At 40.8% G+C, this 16,385-nt stretch overlaps 1 protein-coding gene across 2 annotated transcripts in view; it reads right to left on the bottom strand.

Moving 5' to 3' along the window:
- The window catches only part of sdk1a (sidekick cell adhesion molecule 1a), a 259,525-nt gene that overhangs the window by 46,490 nt on the left and 196,650 nt on the right, over window positions 1-16,385 (bottom strand). For both annotated transcript variants that reach the window (XM_053492399.1, XM_053492401.1), the window contains exons 16-22: window positions 12,907-13,047; window positions 9,263-9,444; window positions 6,552-6,667; window positions 5,163-5,358; window positions 4,619-4,717; window positions 3,225-3,416; window positions 2,189-2,310 (exon numbers count right to left, since the gene is read on the bottom strand). In XM_053492399.1, coding sequence (XP_053348374.1) covers window positions 2,189-2,310; window positions 3,225-3,416; window positions 4,619-4,717; window positions 5,163-5,358; window positions 6,552-6,667; window positions 9,263-9,444; window positions 12,907-13,047 — 1,048 coding nt within the window. The remainder of the gene's footprint in view (window positions 1-2,188; window positions 2,311-3,224; window positions 3,417-4,618; window positions 4,718-5,162; window positions 5,359-6,551; window positions 6,668-9,262; window positions 9,445-12,906; window positions 13,048-16,385) is intronic.

Genomic DNA, 16,385 nt, shown 5'->3' with positions numbered 1-16,385 from the left:
TTTCATAGCTGGTGTGTACTCAGCAGCTCACCCCCCCCCCCTCTCTTTCTCACACCCTCTCTCTCTCTTTATCTCTCTCTCTTACACACTCTCTCTCTCACCATCACTGACAGATTTCTGCAGCTGCAGATAGCCCAGCCTCAATCAACTTAGCAATTCAAGTGCTGCTGGATGAAAGGCTGAGCATCCCTCTGCAAGTCAGGGGCCGGCGCCCGCCTTGAAGGTTAAGTCAGTTACAAATTACAAGTCGCTACTATGATTCAATCTATCATTACTTTTTGCAGAAGTTGCCAGCAGCGCGAGCGAGGCAGACAGCGGCTCTAAATATTTTTCGCCGCTACCTGGTATGCTGCCGAAGCCAACGGAAAGTTTGAGTGGAGACTGTAAGCGGAGCGAGGCAGAGTCATGCATACCAAAACAGAACGCGGCAAATGATGCGTAGGACATTAACAAAGTCCTATGATATCAGAGCAATAATTTAGAACTGAGTCAAACCAACGTACTGAGGAGTTCATTCCCGAAAGTGTGCGTATCAGCATTCAGACCTCATTTATAACTACACACTTAAGCAGTGCTGAAAAGTAGAGGTGTGTCTGAGTTACCCGTCATCCCGACCTTGGACATTAAAGCCTCTTCTAGTTGTAAAATATTGGCATGAGCAAGGAGAAGTGTCTGACAGTTTGATATTACTACAATATGTCATTTAGTAATGTATGCTTTGGATGTGATTTAAATACACACAGGAAATATGGAATGCTGTTCAATGGCAATATTAAATACATAAATATTACGGTATTAATTCGTTAGTCATATTATCGCAGTGGTGTTTATAGAAAGAGTTTTTACAGCAGCTTAATCTCTGACATTCATTTGTTTGTTAATTTTTTATAGAGTGGGGTAACAGGAGATCGTCCCATCAGTGGGAGGACAAGGATCACAGGGCACAAGTCCAGAATTACCATTCACACACCTGGTCATACACTACGGGCAGTTTGGAAATGTCAATCAGCAGACCCTGGAAACCCACCAAGCACACACACAGACCCAAGGCAACGGTTCTAACCCCTGGCTCTGGAGGTGTAAGGCAACGGTTCTAACCACATGATTCTTAAAAAAAAAAAATGCTTGTGTAATAGACCAAAACATTTTTTAAAATAATTTGCCAAACTAAAATCTGCAAAAACATAAAAACATAAAAACTGCATAGTACTTGTGTACTGTATTTAATCACAGCAAACAAACTGTGAATAAAAGGAAAGTCATGTTGATCAAAAACTCGATCAAAACTTTCTACCTCTACATCTCTAGTTCTTTATGCAAAATAGTGCCATGTCTTGAATCAAGTGCGTGTTTTATATAAACTGGTGAATAACGAAAACTAAACCAGATTTGCACTGTTTAATCCTTGTGAACTAGAACTATTTATGCCGCAATATATCAGCAATATACAGTACGAGACTCCTGCTTGTATTGCTTGTCTTTTCTTTCACATACAGTACAGTGTGCATCATCATCATCATCATCATATTTACGAACATGTGTAAATCAATTTGAGTGAGATCAGGACTGTACGGGGGGAGATGTGGCGATAACTCCCAGCCGAATTCCTGTAATTTGCAAGTGGTGTTGGTGAATGAGTGTGTGTACAGTTCACACAAACAAATGCGTCTCTTCTGCAAGTCAGTGACATAGATTTTCAAGGATCAGACGTTTTCCACTCGCTCAGTGTTCACGGGGACGACTGCAGTGAGCCTGAAGTCAGCTGGCTGAGTTTGTCATTCACAGACGGCCTTTAAACTTTAAAGCATCTCAAATGTTCACATTTCATACAAACTTAATTCTTTTGATTGTGTAAAGCTTCTTTGTGACAATGTAAATTGTTAACAGCGCTATACAAATAAAATTGAATTGAATTAAATTGAAATGTTTTACTTTGGCTAAGAGTCTCATCACTGTACTGTGCTTGAAGCTTTCATCATCATGTCTTGCTTTGACTTGAACACCCCTCATACCTAAATACCGGCAGAAGTCAAACTCTAATCTCTAACACTGATGCATCACCTGCGTTTTTGCGTAGATGGACATTTTTCTTCCGTTACTATAGCAGTTACAGATAACTACTGTATATCCAAGCTTGGACTTCCACGATTACACTACAGAAAAATGAAGAACGTCCTTCACCACTTACCTGTCCCTCGACAACCCATTTGGAGATGGACGTTTTCCCATCATCCCCTGCTCGGAATTTCAGAGTGGCAGAACGTGGGCTGATTTTGGAGATTTGGAGGTTTGAAGGGGGTCCAGGGAGTTCTGTAATTACAAAGAGACCCTATAAACCTTTTTTTTTCCTTAAAACAATCATTTGATTGACTTTTTGACTCTATCAAATGAGTCTATTATATCTGTGCTACAAAGTTTATTGCATTATTTAATCATCTCTTTGAGCATCTTCAAATGAAATCTAGGAGGTGTAGCACCAAGCCCTTGAAAACTCTCTTCCCTTCAAGTGCTGTGATAAACAGGCCGGCTTTTAATTTTAAGAAACTTTGATGGAATTACATCGGAATTAAATCAAATAAGAGACGATAGCCGTGCATCTGTCTGAAATCCCCACTGAGCGTCAGAGCTGTCTGTTCCTTTAATGTCTCACAATATGCCATTTATCAGCAGGCATTACTGCTCCGGCTTGGCATTCAGCCACTTAAACATTTGTCTCTTTTTTCGGAGAGAAAATCAGCTTCCAAACTGGTTTAAGTGAATATTTCTCCTTTACAACAGGGTTTGATTTATAGATGAGCATGTACAACAACTTGCCCAGCTTTAAAGTGAAAAAGGCCAACATAAAAGATAATCACTCGTCTTCATAAGCGCAAGCTGAGGATGAGCAGGTCTGGGATGAGTAACGTGAGCTCAGTTGTAGTTGCTCATAAGGAAATGGCAGCTTTATGAGGAAGTGTCAGTAACAGGGCTGCATAAGGATATCACTGATTGCAAATACATCACAGTGAATAATTCTTTGTAATCAAGGTGTGGGTTGATACCCAAAATGAGGCTACAACACTCTCATGTATCAAACATAATTAAGCAAGTTCACTGTCTGTTTACACAAACACCTTATTTCCAGACATGCTCTTACATCAGGATTTGTGAACGTGCAGAAATATCGAGAGAGAGAAAAGAACCCAAGGGAAAACAAGGAGGTTGCAATGCTGAAGGCATCTCACCTGGGGGGACGCCGGACGAAATGGTGGAAGACGAGAGCATGCCCATGCCTGCACCCGTCATGGCTGCTACCTCCAAGGTGTAAGTGGTGAGAGAGGTGAGGCCAGTCACCTTATACTCCAGTGTGCTGTTGGACATGGTGCGCTCTACACGTGACTCCTTCTGGCCCTGAGCCTCCCAGGACAATAGGTAACCTCAAAGGAAGAAGAAAAAGAAAAAAAAAAACATTGCTCAGAAGAGCACTTTAAGTCAGAACCACTAACCAGCTGACCCCACCTGCTGGAAATAAGACCACTCGAAAATCCTCCAAAGTGTGACAAATGGTCTCAAAGGCCATTTTTTTCATTCTTTTACTAGTTAAGAACTAAACATACCCTCTACTGGGTGAGATGGGGGACTGGACGGGAGTGACGAGTTCAGACCCCGTTACCTAACCTGGATCTAACTGAGACTAATAGCCAGCAGAGGTCCCCTGTAATTTGCTGTTTATTGGGAGTATTTTCCACCGCAGTCAGCACTGTTTCCAATCACCAAATGTCCTGTTCCATCGAGGCACTCATAAATCAAGCTTTGCACCCAGACACCCGGTTTGAGAACAAGCATACAACATTCAAAAGGTACCCGCGCCGTGTAGACTGATACAGACAAGAGCCGTTCCTTCTAATGCGTGTCTAATCCTGTCCGTCTCCGTACCCTTAATCTACATTCAATGCCTTTTCTTCACGGAGGGTTTTTAATCTACGTCCAGCATCACCGTGTTGCTCACACATTCGTCTTCATCTCTCTTTCTCCCTGTTGAGTGTACTGTATGTAGGAGGAAGCCTTTCATCTCAATACTGTCCTTTGCCAAATAACACTTTTGTTATGCATTTCAAATGTGTTCATTCTAGGTGGTAACCAGTAATTGTGAGATAAGATGCACAGACACAAGCTATTCTTTTCAGATAAGAGCTTTTGCAAACAAATTGTTTCCGGGGAACCCGATAATACCATAACGTAAAAGTAATATTTGCCTTAGTATGAGAACAAAACAATAGTGTTATACAGATGTGCACTATATGCATTCATATATGCTTTATAAACACTGGCATATTTAACAAAAGAAAGACATGCACTATGTAATAAAATATTTGGCTACAGAAAGGAACAGATTTTTATTTAAGCACAAAGAAATTTCACTTCAAATCAAACATGTTTCAGATTGTTTCAGAATTTCTTAAAAGCTGTTTTTGTAACTAAATCTGACAGAGATTTTAACCAGAAGTGATGATGCTAGACTCATCCCCCCTCACGACTTGGCTTTTTTCCCCCGAAACATCCGCGTCCCAGGGATGTTGTAGTGCAGGCATGGAGCTGCTGTTAGACGGCACAACACAACATGTAGGACAAAACCTACCTGTGATGATTCCGTTTTTCTCCACAGGCTCCTCCCAGCTAACTCGCAGGGATGTGTCGAGGATTTCAGTAAAGCTCAGGCGCCCTACAGGGCCTGGAACTGGGTACACACACACACACACACACACACACACACACAGATACAGACACACAGTGAAAAATGTCAGAGAGTTCACCCTGCCTAATGCTGCATTCTGACGCGTGGCACCGCACCGCCGGCTCTCTATAGCAACAACTACTGATGAGCTAATCAAATTACCCTCACTTGTAAAATTACGAATGCATTTATGCACCCTCGGAAATGTCGAAGCATGTTGACATTATATTTCTGGAACAATGCATTTAATTAATGTCACTTTTTAAGCTTTTGACAATTAGTATTCCATAACTTGCCCTTTGCAGCCACAAAACAGTGGCAGCAGGCCCAGTGTTAAGTCACACACATCAGAGTGGCGTGGCATATTAATTAAACAAAAAACAGAGGCTTTTTGCTTTTTCAGGCACTTTAACAAGTAGGAGGAGTGGGAGCCATGATCAGTACTCACTGTCCTCATGTGTCTGGATGAGTTTGGGAGTGCTGCGAGGGCCGTTCCCTGGCGTAGTGAAGCACAGAACTGAAGTGAGGTACCAGGTAAACTTCTTCAGGCCAATGATGTAGCCTTGATGACGGGTCCCGTGGTAATCGGGTGTGATGGTCACCATGGTGGTGGCTTCGGGAGAGTGTTCAGGCCAAGCCATTAGCTGACAGTTAGTAAAATAGAAAGAGACAGAGAGTGAGAGAGGGGAGATAGAGGTTAGAGGTGTCATTTAGACAGGACCACAAACAACCCAAGCTTCAGGAGCTGGAGATCAGACTAGTCGGGAGTTTAAATCTAAATGCATCAAACTGGGGAATTTTTTTATTCATTCAACTACTACTAATGATCAACGTACTAAAAAAAAAAAAAAAAAAAAAAAAGAACTATCCTGTCCAAAACTGTCAATCATTTCATTAACAGCGCCCTTTTAATTCTCATAAAATTCGGTTTGTAAATCAAAATATGTGGGAGATGGCTCAAATATATAAATAAATAAATAATTTGTGGAGATATAAATTTGTAGAAATGTGAGTTTGTCTCATTCTTCATTCACTAACACAGGATTAAGCCGGGGTTAAAAACTGCATTGCAACTAAAAAGCTTTAGAGACACTTCTCTTCGGGACACTTCTCTTCGGGATTCCGATTTTCTCCATATCCTCCCGGTCACTAGGGGGCTCCTACATTAAGGCTACTACTACCACTCAGTCGGGAGGGTGAAGACTATCCCGTGTTTCCTCTGAACCCCGTGACATCAGGCGACCGCATCTTTTTGAACTGCTCGCTCACGCACCGTTAGGGGCTGAGTAACACACTCGGAGGAAAGCGCTAGCCGCTCCTTCCGCGTGCGCCAATCACAGACGCCCCTGATTGGCTGTAGAGCCGTGATTAATGTGGGAGCGCAAGTACCTCTCATCCCGCCCCCCCTGAGAGAGCTCGGCCAATCAGCTCTCTCTGTGCCTCCGGCTGTGAGAGGATAACAGCATCACCCGGGGTTCGAACCAGCGATCTCCGGATGATAGGGCGAGCACTGTGCCACTCGGAGGCTTGGCTTCACTTCTGAACCCTCTTCTGACATTCACCAATACACTCAGTCATTGGCGACTACAAACGTTATACATCTGAAGGATTAAAAGGTCACTAGGAGAAAGCTGAGAGCCCAAATACACCAATCAGCCATAAAAAGCCCAAATAATTGAATTTTAACCCAGTTTTCTCTTTTCCCAGTTTTTTTTTAAATTATTATTTACATACACAACCAGTGTGACAAAAGAACCCAGAGTTAAAAGCAAATTGTCATAGTTTTGTAATAATCATAACTGCTTTGGTTAAGAAATAAAGGAACCACACTGTTTACCTTGTACCCTTGATTAATGCCGTTTATGAATTGCTGTGGCGGTGGATTCCAAGTGAATTTGATGGTGGTTGAGTTGACAGCAACAGTCTCTACGTCCTGAGGGGGCGCTGTGGGGACTAGTCAAAACAAACATGAAGGAGAAGATCTTTATTTCTGTTCTACATTGGTGAATTCCAGGGTAGTTAGTCTTTCTCTAGGTCATCTGATTTACTGGGATTATCTGGGAAAATCTCATGAATCATTAATGAACAAGTGCTGCTTCATCCGATCACAAAGCACCGAGTCCCTCGAGCAAAATAAATAAACTCCGCCGACATTCTTGTTCATGAACTGGAGATATTGTCAGAACATCAGTAACAGGATGTACTACTAGATTTCTGCCCAGTTTAATCCAACATATTGAAGTGTGAGCGATCTATTCAGATTTAGCCTTATTCTCTACATTTCTCCAATCAGCCGAGAGTACACTGAACACTTTAGCATAAAAACATCTGTCGGGATCAGGTAGGTAGTCAGGATTTTTATGTGAGCTAGTATTAGATGACTAAATATAACTATATTCAAGCACAAATAAATGTTAAATAAATCCACAATAATCTTGACAGATTTCTTTTATTTTCTGGCTATTTAAATACTATGGTTCACAAGGCTAATTAGCATTAAGGGTCTAAAATCAGAATTAGTTTAGATGAGTCACACAGAAACTATAAAGGTCCTGCACACTGCTAACACCTTAATCCACAAACAAGCATTTTAGAGTGACTGCACATCAATTAATTTTAATTTATGTTTCATATGTCAAATAAAGGCAAGTGAAATGTCCGAAAATATCATCCCCTCATTTCTGCTTTCCATTGGACCCATGTGTGGATCAAAGTCATATGTAAGATCAAATAATACTCTCGTACTAATTTCACTGTAGCCTACAACATTGTTAAGTCTTCAAACCATCACCTGTGCTTGCTGAGACATTGTGAAATGATAATGGATCAGAATAACTTGCTCTCTTTTCATGTCCGTATTTTTGAAACAGGCTAATAATTGGTTTGGAGAAAATACGGTTGCAAAAAGCACTTCAAAAGTTCTCTAAATCCACTCTTATCATCAGGGGAAATAAACCCCAACAAGAATGTAAGTTAATGTTCGGGATGCCGCAGCCTGGTCCTAATGCCCACTTATTTCTGACGTCACTGGATGCTCTCAATGTCAAGTCTAGACTTTGGGTCTTTGCTTTATGATATATGTACTGTAAGTTAATGTACACATCCTTAGAGAGAAGAGCAACTCAAGAAAAAATGACCTTTTTTTTTTAGGAAGGACAAAAAGCCACGACTCTCTAAAATGCAGTTGTGACTTCTGGCGTACTGGGTCAGAAACAATGAAGGACCTGTTCTTGTATGTAGAATTAGAATACTGTATTATTTAACAGGCTTTTTAGGCATTTTAGCACCCAGATATCCCAAGTCTTTTTAAATTCTACATCAAAGAGAAAGACACGACACATATGGTTGACAAAAACTTAATATTCTATGTGTATTTGTATTTGATGTCTGCTCCTTAAAGGCCAAAGCCAGACAGGTAGACAGCTGTGCAGCAGCTGGGAGAAATGCCTCATTTAAATGAAATACATTCCCTTTTTTTTTGTTTTTTTGTTTTTTAAATAAAAACACTCCTTTTGTGACATGCTGTGCAGCCTAATTTTTAAATCTGACAATATGCTTTGTTCATAGCATACACAATACTCAGTTGCTTAAATATGACCAAGAGAATTTCAGACTGTGTGTAAACTACAGGCATTCAAATCAATCAATCAATCAATCAATCAATCAATCAATCAATCAATCAATCAATCAATCAAGTTCAACCCAGTGCAACTATTGATGTGGCTGGTGAGTGTGTGTGTATATGTGTGCATGATGCGTACTGTATATCATATAATAATTTTATACTAAAAAGTGTGTGTGTGTGTATTAATATATACAGTACATCTCATAAGTAATTATTAGTTGTGAAAGGAATACTACATTTCGGGAAATATTATTTCAGTCTGCCAGTCAAGCTTAAAATAAATGATAACCAATTAAACGCCTGCTCTTAAAAGATGTTTATATACTCAAATGCATGACTTGGCTTCTAAACTGCCTTTCAGTATCAAGTTTTACACAATTAACATGACATAACTGAGAAACTCATTCAACTAGACATTTATTTAACCAACTCATTAACGGTGGAATGCAAAGCCTGTGGTACAGATTTTAACCTTCATCTAGATACTTGAAGCAAGCCACCAAGAAATTAAGTCAGTCTGCTTAATATTAAGCTGCACAAAGAAAGCCTTTTCAAGCATGATAAATTTAGCAAATGAACTCTCTCCATGTGGTTTCGGTACATTTGCTCTCAATCATCTAAATGACCAATCAGATGTGTCGGTATAACATTTTGCCAAGTCTCGTCACTGAACTGAAATCTATAGCGACAGATCAAAAAAACAGCCTGAGGAATAATTGATGGAATAGTTATTTCAAAAACTATTTAAGCTTGAGCTTGTGAAATGAATACCAAATCTGCTTAAGGCCAGCCTGCTCTAAAACACGGTCTCTAGCCATTTCTTGTCTTGCTGTCCCACTTTTCCATCTTGTCATCTGAAAGTTCACCTTAAAGGAGAAAAAGTTAGCAAAAGAAGTAAAGAACAAGAGTGATTGAGGTCTCACCTCCCTGGAGCGTGTACTCAGCGACAGGCTGGCTGAAGACACCAAGGCCTGCTCCTGTGTACGCCGCCACCTGGATCTCATACTGCGTCCAGATGATGAGCTCGGTGATGAGGCAGTAGTTGATATCAGGGCTGGTGATGTTTTGCTGTTGGTACTCACCAGGGAGCCCTGCTAGACGATACCTGCAGTGGAGGGGAGAATTGATGAATCCATGAATGAGCACTTAGCCACAATGATTCCTCCACAGGATGTCGCTTCATTAGAAGCTATTGCAAGAGGATGCACTAAGCAGCCCTTCACTTCTTTTTTTTCTCCTTCCCTGAGTAATCTTATTCATCACCATACTGTGCTGGACACCTTTATTTACAAGCAATCATACCTACATAGAAAGCTGATGGAGCTATAGGACAGTTGGTCCAACATCATTAGTGCAGAAGGCGATAAGGGATTTACCTCTATAGGTCATCAGTTCTGTTTCTTCCAAATTTCTGTTCATATCATGTTATTCTCGTATTATACTACGGCGGAACCTTGTAGGCGAGGTGAGTGTTTTGGCAGCCTTAGCAGATGGGTTCCCTGTCAGATGCTCTGTGTCTTTCCTCAGCTACAGGAGGCCTGTAGGGGATGACTGTTTGGACCTCCTCATGCTGTACAGGCTTTCATTGCTGTGCCAAGCATCTCAGCCTCCACAGTGAGAGCAGCTGCGGGTACGCGCCGCCGTCCCCCAGACACACTGCAGGCCCAGGCAAACACACTTTACCTCTCAGTACGCTCAGTCTCCCACCAGAAACTAAGAAACATACATCCTGCCTCTAGGAGCCTCAACATAAACTAAGCATCTATTACATCCAAAATATGACGTTCCACTTGCTGGAAAGTTCACAAACCTGTTGTCTTTGCTTTCACGTGCCACAATCAAGCTAAGGCGATCTTTCTAAATGAATTTTTTACCAGGACAAAAAGTGCAACCTGAGCTCAGTCCTTACATAAAGTCTTGATGGAAGACTTTTTTTTTTGGAAATTTTTTCTACTGAATTGATCTGGCAGCTTGAACAGCTTGCCATTAATGTTTTTTTTTTACTTCTTACTCATTGGTAAGTAAAATTAAAAAAAGGAAAAAAAAATGCTAGTGAAGCAAACTTAAGAGAAACATAGGCAGCAAAGTCTGTCTGCTTGAGGGCAGCACTCCAGAAGTTTCCAATAAAAGTTTATTTTTTTATTTTTTTTATTTTGTATTTCTGCAAGTTAGCTTATTAGCCATCTGGTTAGCAACGGCATTGAAGCTGATCTACTGTTAGGAATATGATTTGAACCGCTTGCTACAGTAGCTGTTAGCTGTCAGTGAAAATAAACCATGCTAAATGTGCTTGTATTTGTATGCAGGTCTTATACACATCTCTCAGTTGAACTGGCTTGGGATGATAATGATCTTGGATGTCGACCAGCAGAACCATTTGGGTTGGAAATTTCCATTTAATATCGCGGACGAGGAAACTGATGGAGTTTCGACAGGAAGTTAGAAAAAGGAAAGAAATTTAATAATAATATGGAATAATATTAATAATAATAATAATGGTTTATGTAAAAAAGTTTATATTTATCTTAAACTTATCTCAGTAATTGTGTCAGGCTAGCCATACTAGACTAGCATGAGCAGGGAAGTCCTCCAGAAATTGTTCCAGGTTAGCTCATATTAGCCATTTACACTTGTAGGTAGCATTAGCTACTGTAGCATTAAGCTCTACCAATGTGATGAAGGGGTGGTGTCATGGTTCGGGCTTGTGTGTCTGCTTCTGATATGGACTAATAATGTTTATTGATGGTGGATTAACAGAACCGTTCTGACTGGCATTTTAAAGAGAAATGCATCCACTGTAATTTAGAAAAACTTCATCGTGCAACAAGACACTGAGCTAAAACACCCTGGCAGCACCACAAAGGACTTTATCAAGTAGGAAGAATAAAGTTAATCATTGCACCTTAACCCAAATGAGAGACATTTCACCTCCTGAAATCCTAAAAGGTCCGAAAGGGAGAAACACAAAAAAGAAGCAACAATTGTATGATATATAAGCCTGGAGAGGATCTCATTGGAAGAATGTAACAGTTACAGCCTGCTGTGTGCGCATATATATATATATATATATATATATATATATATATATATATATATATAAATATATATATATATATATATATATATACACAGTGGTGTGAAAAACTATTTGCCCCCTTCCTGATTTCTTATTCTTTTGCATGTTTGTCACACTTAAATGTTTCTGCTCAACAAAAAACGTTTACTATTAGTCAAAGATAACATAATTGGACACAAAATGCAGTTTTTAAATGAAGGTTTACGTTATTAAGGGAGGAAAAAAAAATCTGAAATCTACATGGCCCTGTGTGAAAAAGTGATTGCCCCCCTTGTTAAAAAATAACTTAACTGTAGTTTATCACACCCGAGTTCAATTTCTGTAGTCACTCCCAGGCCTGATTACTGCCACACCTGTTTCAATCAAGAAATCACTTAAATAGGAGCTATCTGACACAGAGAAGTAGACCAAAAGCACCTCAAAAGCTAGACATCATGCCAAGATCCAAAGAAATTCAGGAACAAATGAGAACAAAAGTAATTGAGATCTATCAGTCTGGTAAAGGTTATAAAGCCATTTCTAAAGCTTTGGGACTGCAGCAAACCAGAGTCATTATCCACAAATGGCAAAAACATGGAACAGTGGTGAACCTTCCCAGGAGTGGCCGGCCAACCAAAATTACCCCAAGAGCGCAGAGACAACTCATCCGAGAGGCCACAAAAGACCCCAGGACAACATCTAAAGAACTGCAGGCCTCACTTGCCTCAATTAAGGTCAGTGTTCACGACTCCACCATAAGAAAGAGACTGGGCAAAAACGGCCTGCATGGCAGATTTCCAAGGCGCAAACCACTTTTAAGCAAAAAGAACATTAAGGTTCGTCTCTATTTTGCTAAAAAACATCTCAATGAGTGCCAAGACTTTTGGGAAAATACCTTGTGGACCGACGAGACAAAAGTTGAACTTTTTGGAAGGTGCGTGTCCCGTTAGATCTGGCGTAAAAGTAACACAGCATTTCAGAAAAAGAACATCATACCAACAGTAAAATATGGTGGTGGTAGTGTGATGGTCTGGGGTTGTTTTGCTGCTTCAGGACTATTTGATCCAATACCTTTGCACATCCAAAAAATTTTGGTCTGTCAGTAAAGGTATCATATTCTAAATTGTTTAACTCCTCTATCTGTAAATATAAAAGGGGAATATATGTTTTTTTTATCTGTCGGTTCCTCTTTTAATCTCAACCCCTTTTCCAATTGTCTTTGGTGTATACTGTAGCTACAGTATGAAGCTACCAAATAGATTTGCTGTTTCAATACCTTTCAGAGGACATTACAAAAGTCAGGCTTCAGTAAAAACCAGCAGAAATAATCACATAGAGATTTAAGCGCTAAAACGCAGAATAGTGTATTTATCCACAATAGAAGTAATTCCGAGATTCGGCACAGTTCATGAACTGCCTGGAGTGTGTATCACTCCTGGTTAAGACAGATGAGTGCAGTGAACCTAATTGTCACTCGTTTGTTGCGAGACAGCTGCTGGGTGAAGGTCCTACCTGAGGACGTAACCTCTAAGCACGCCGTTGAGCTGCGGCTCCGGAGGGGGCTGCCACTGCACCATAATGGACTGATTTGTGCGCCCGCTGGCTACTATGTTTTTGGGTGGAGCGCTTGGTGGCTCTTCACGCAGCATCAATCTACAGAGGGAGATGAAAGAGGAAAAAAAAAACAGACATTCAGTACTGTGAGTAAAAGCACCAACGGCTCAGGCATTATTCTTCACATACTGTACACACATATACACTCATACACACGTATTCTTATGTAACTGCTTCACTGCTCGCTATTTTTATTAATTTATTTACTTAAGCTGAATATGAGTTTGCTGACTTGCTCTAGGGCAAAACAAAGTGAGCTGAAAAAGTATAGCCCTCTGGTCAGAAGTCCATTTCCCAATCTGGCTCGCTACGGTGCATCCGCCCACTTCATCAAAAGCACTCAAAGTCCTTGCTGTTTTCCTGGAAGAGTCTCCCTCTGCTCTGAGCACCCTGGGGTCCTCTGACCTGTAAGGTCACCTCTTTTTTAGCTGTTTTATTTCTGTAGACCATGCCCTGGACTCAACGTCTAGCTGAGGGAATAATCAGTGCCGATCTGCGTTTAGATCATCCTATCTCCTTTGTTACAGCTACATCCAGAGTTAGTATTTATACATGGTAACCTATAATCTATCCATCATCAACGTCAAGACTATTTATGCTGGAAGACAGGCCACTTTGTCGCTTTCAGGGGCCTGTGGCGCTCACTTCCTCACACAATATGGCTCTGCTGGAGCCCGAGGAAGGTTAAAAGATTAAAAGCTGTGGCCTTTTCGGTGTAGGCACATGCTCTGTAGTGACATTTATTCCATCCTGTGCCAGTAGTAGAAGAAAAAAGGTTCAATGCCTTTGCTATATTGGGATTTTCGATTGCTATTTTCTATTGTTTCATTTCATTGTGTTCACTGAAACTGTGAGTCTGGAAGAGCAATTAGCAACGATGCAAGCAAACATGCAGAATTATACGCGTAGCAAGATAAGCACATTACAAGCATTAAGGATATTCCTAGATAACCGCAGTGTCCATACCGCCCAAATGCCTGCTCCTTTTTAATTATTGGAATATAAAAAATCTATCAGAGCTGGACGCTTCATAAAGTCCACGGGTTCATTCCGCCCTATGTATTTCATGCTAATGGACAGTTAAATCTGCATTAAATTTTAATGGGATCATTGGATTATTCAGATTTATAGTCACTGCCTTCTTAAAACTCCTTCCACTTGTTATTTCTCCCCAGAAGTCCATTTCATAATTAATGCCCCCAATAACCGATACTGTGGTGCCTCTTGCTCTGTAAATCTGCCTAATCATGGCCATAAGGAAAAGTCACTCTGCTGGCTCTCAGACACTCCTCTCCCTGCCCCTGCCCTGCCCTGTCCTTCAAGCAGTATTTACATATTTGCTTCACACAGTCACAGTGAATCACTGGACATTAAACATCTGCCAGGGCGCATAAACAATGCAAAGAAGCGGCCATTAATTTGTGTACGGCACGCGCCACATATAGCCACCAGGGACGGCGGGGGCTAATGGAACGGTCTAAAAGAGTCTGGCAGCGAATGAGACGCAGTCAGTTAATCATGCCTGGCGTTTAAAGTCCACTGGTTATTAATGGACCCCTCCATCAACAGCAGAGCTCGAGTGATCGCTAGGATTTTTGTATTTGGAGTCCAATGTTCATGGTGGGTTTTGGCAAGCAACCCTTGTTGAGCACAAAAACCCAGCGGCATATAAACAGAAGCGTGTATGTGTGTGTGTGTGTGTGTGTGTGTGTGCACGCAAGCTCATTATCTGCTGTTCCGGTATGTTTTTACGGCCTCGTCAGGCGTTTACGCTTGCCTCTGCTTAATAAGGCCAAAAAGGACAGATGTGACAGCATGCAGGAAGACATATGCCTGGAGGGAGAGGAGTGATTGGCTCCTTCAAGGCACCAGTCTCAGCCAACTGTGTCCCCATGCTGACTGTCTTCAGCAAAGTGCCTGACATGATCTGGTTTGCTGTATTAGACACCTCTGCTTGCTGTATTAGACACTTCTGTTAGGGGAAAAAATATTTTCAAGAGAATATATTTGGTGCAACACTTCATATTCGAGCAAAACAGTCTGGTCCGCCTAGATTAAACACCTCTGCCTGTTGTATTACACGTTTCTATATGGAGAAAATATATCCATTACATTTGGCTGAAGCATTGTGTATTAGATAATTGTGTTCTGTTCTGTTTTTTCCCCTCTCCCGAATCGGAGATTAAAAACTTTAAAAAGTCAACATTTTTTCCAATTAATAAGAATTCAAACATATTTTGATCATCTTCGCACAACAAGAACATAGCTTAATTGTACTACAGGAATGAGCCGCACTGTGTTCCCTCTAATTCTCCTCAACTGGTCTCAGGGATCGAGGAGGATGCGCTTCTAGACTATTTTCTGTTCTGGCACCTACTGTAGATGGTGGGATGAAATTGATGTCTGTACACTGGCAATCATTGAGCGATGACTAAAGACCTACTGCATCTGTTTCTAAGGTATTTGGATATTTTAAAGTAACATCCCAAAATAAATAAATAAATCAAACAATCCTCCACAGAAAGTGTCTGATGCTACTTGTAGTTAGTAACTTAGTGAACCAGTGTAAGGAAACATTTAATGATGAACACTTCGAAGCGCTTGTGTATGTCACTCTGGAGAAGAGCGTCTGCTAAATGCCTCAAGGTAAAGCCCATTTTCATGTATTAATTATTCTAACAAAACAAAACCTAAGTGCGATAACCTCCAGAGAAATCCTAGTCATGGCAATAATTGTGAAAAGAAAGCAAAAGGAAAACTGATGTGGTTTGGAAGCTTTGCTTTAAACTTGATTTGTTTCTCTGAAATAAACTCAGGTGGAATTCAAAACACTTCTGCAGTTCTTTAAAACACTTTCATCAGATTCAGCACTGATATTAACCTGAATGACATGAATCAGTTCAGGAAGACAGACTAATCTAAATATCTGCATTTATGGATTGGAAGCACTACAAGTCTAATAACTAAAGTTTTCCCGTTGCTTTAGTATGGAGCGGTGGTGCTTTTATCGCTGTTTCGGGAACATGGTGTTCAGACTCACCAGGAGAGAACAGATGGACGAGGCCACTGGCCATGTCATGTGATCAGCATTGTGCTTGGCTGAGAGTTGCGATAATGTTGGCGAGCTTTTAATCCTCACCTTCTTTGCTTTTACTGGTGCTGTTCTCTCACAGTCAAACATATTAAATGGATTAAACGGTTTGTCCCATGACACTCGCTGCACCACAGTTACCTTAAAGATTCCACATCCTGTTCGACTTGCGGCTAAATTCGGAACGTGTTAAAGCCACTATTTATATCGCGACAGAAGTGACTAATTCAGAAGTAAAAATACGCTGTCGAGGGCATGTGATAGCACTCCGGTTCCTTTTTTCCCC

Source organism: Clarias gariepinus, chromosome 3 (assembly GCF_024256425.1).
Source record: "Clarias gariepinus isolate MV-2021 ecotype Netherlands chromosome 3, CGAR_prim_01v2, whole genome shotgun sequence".
NCBI classification, from domain to species: domain Eukaryota; kingdom Metazoa; phylum Chordata; class Actinopteri; order Siluriformes; family Clariidae; genus Clarias; species Clarias gariepinus.
Note: the sequence above shows the minus strand (reverse complement) of the source record. Positions and strands in the feature narration are given on the sequence as shown.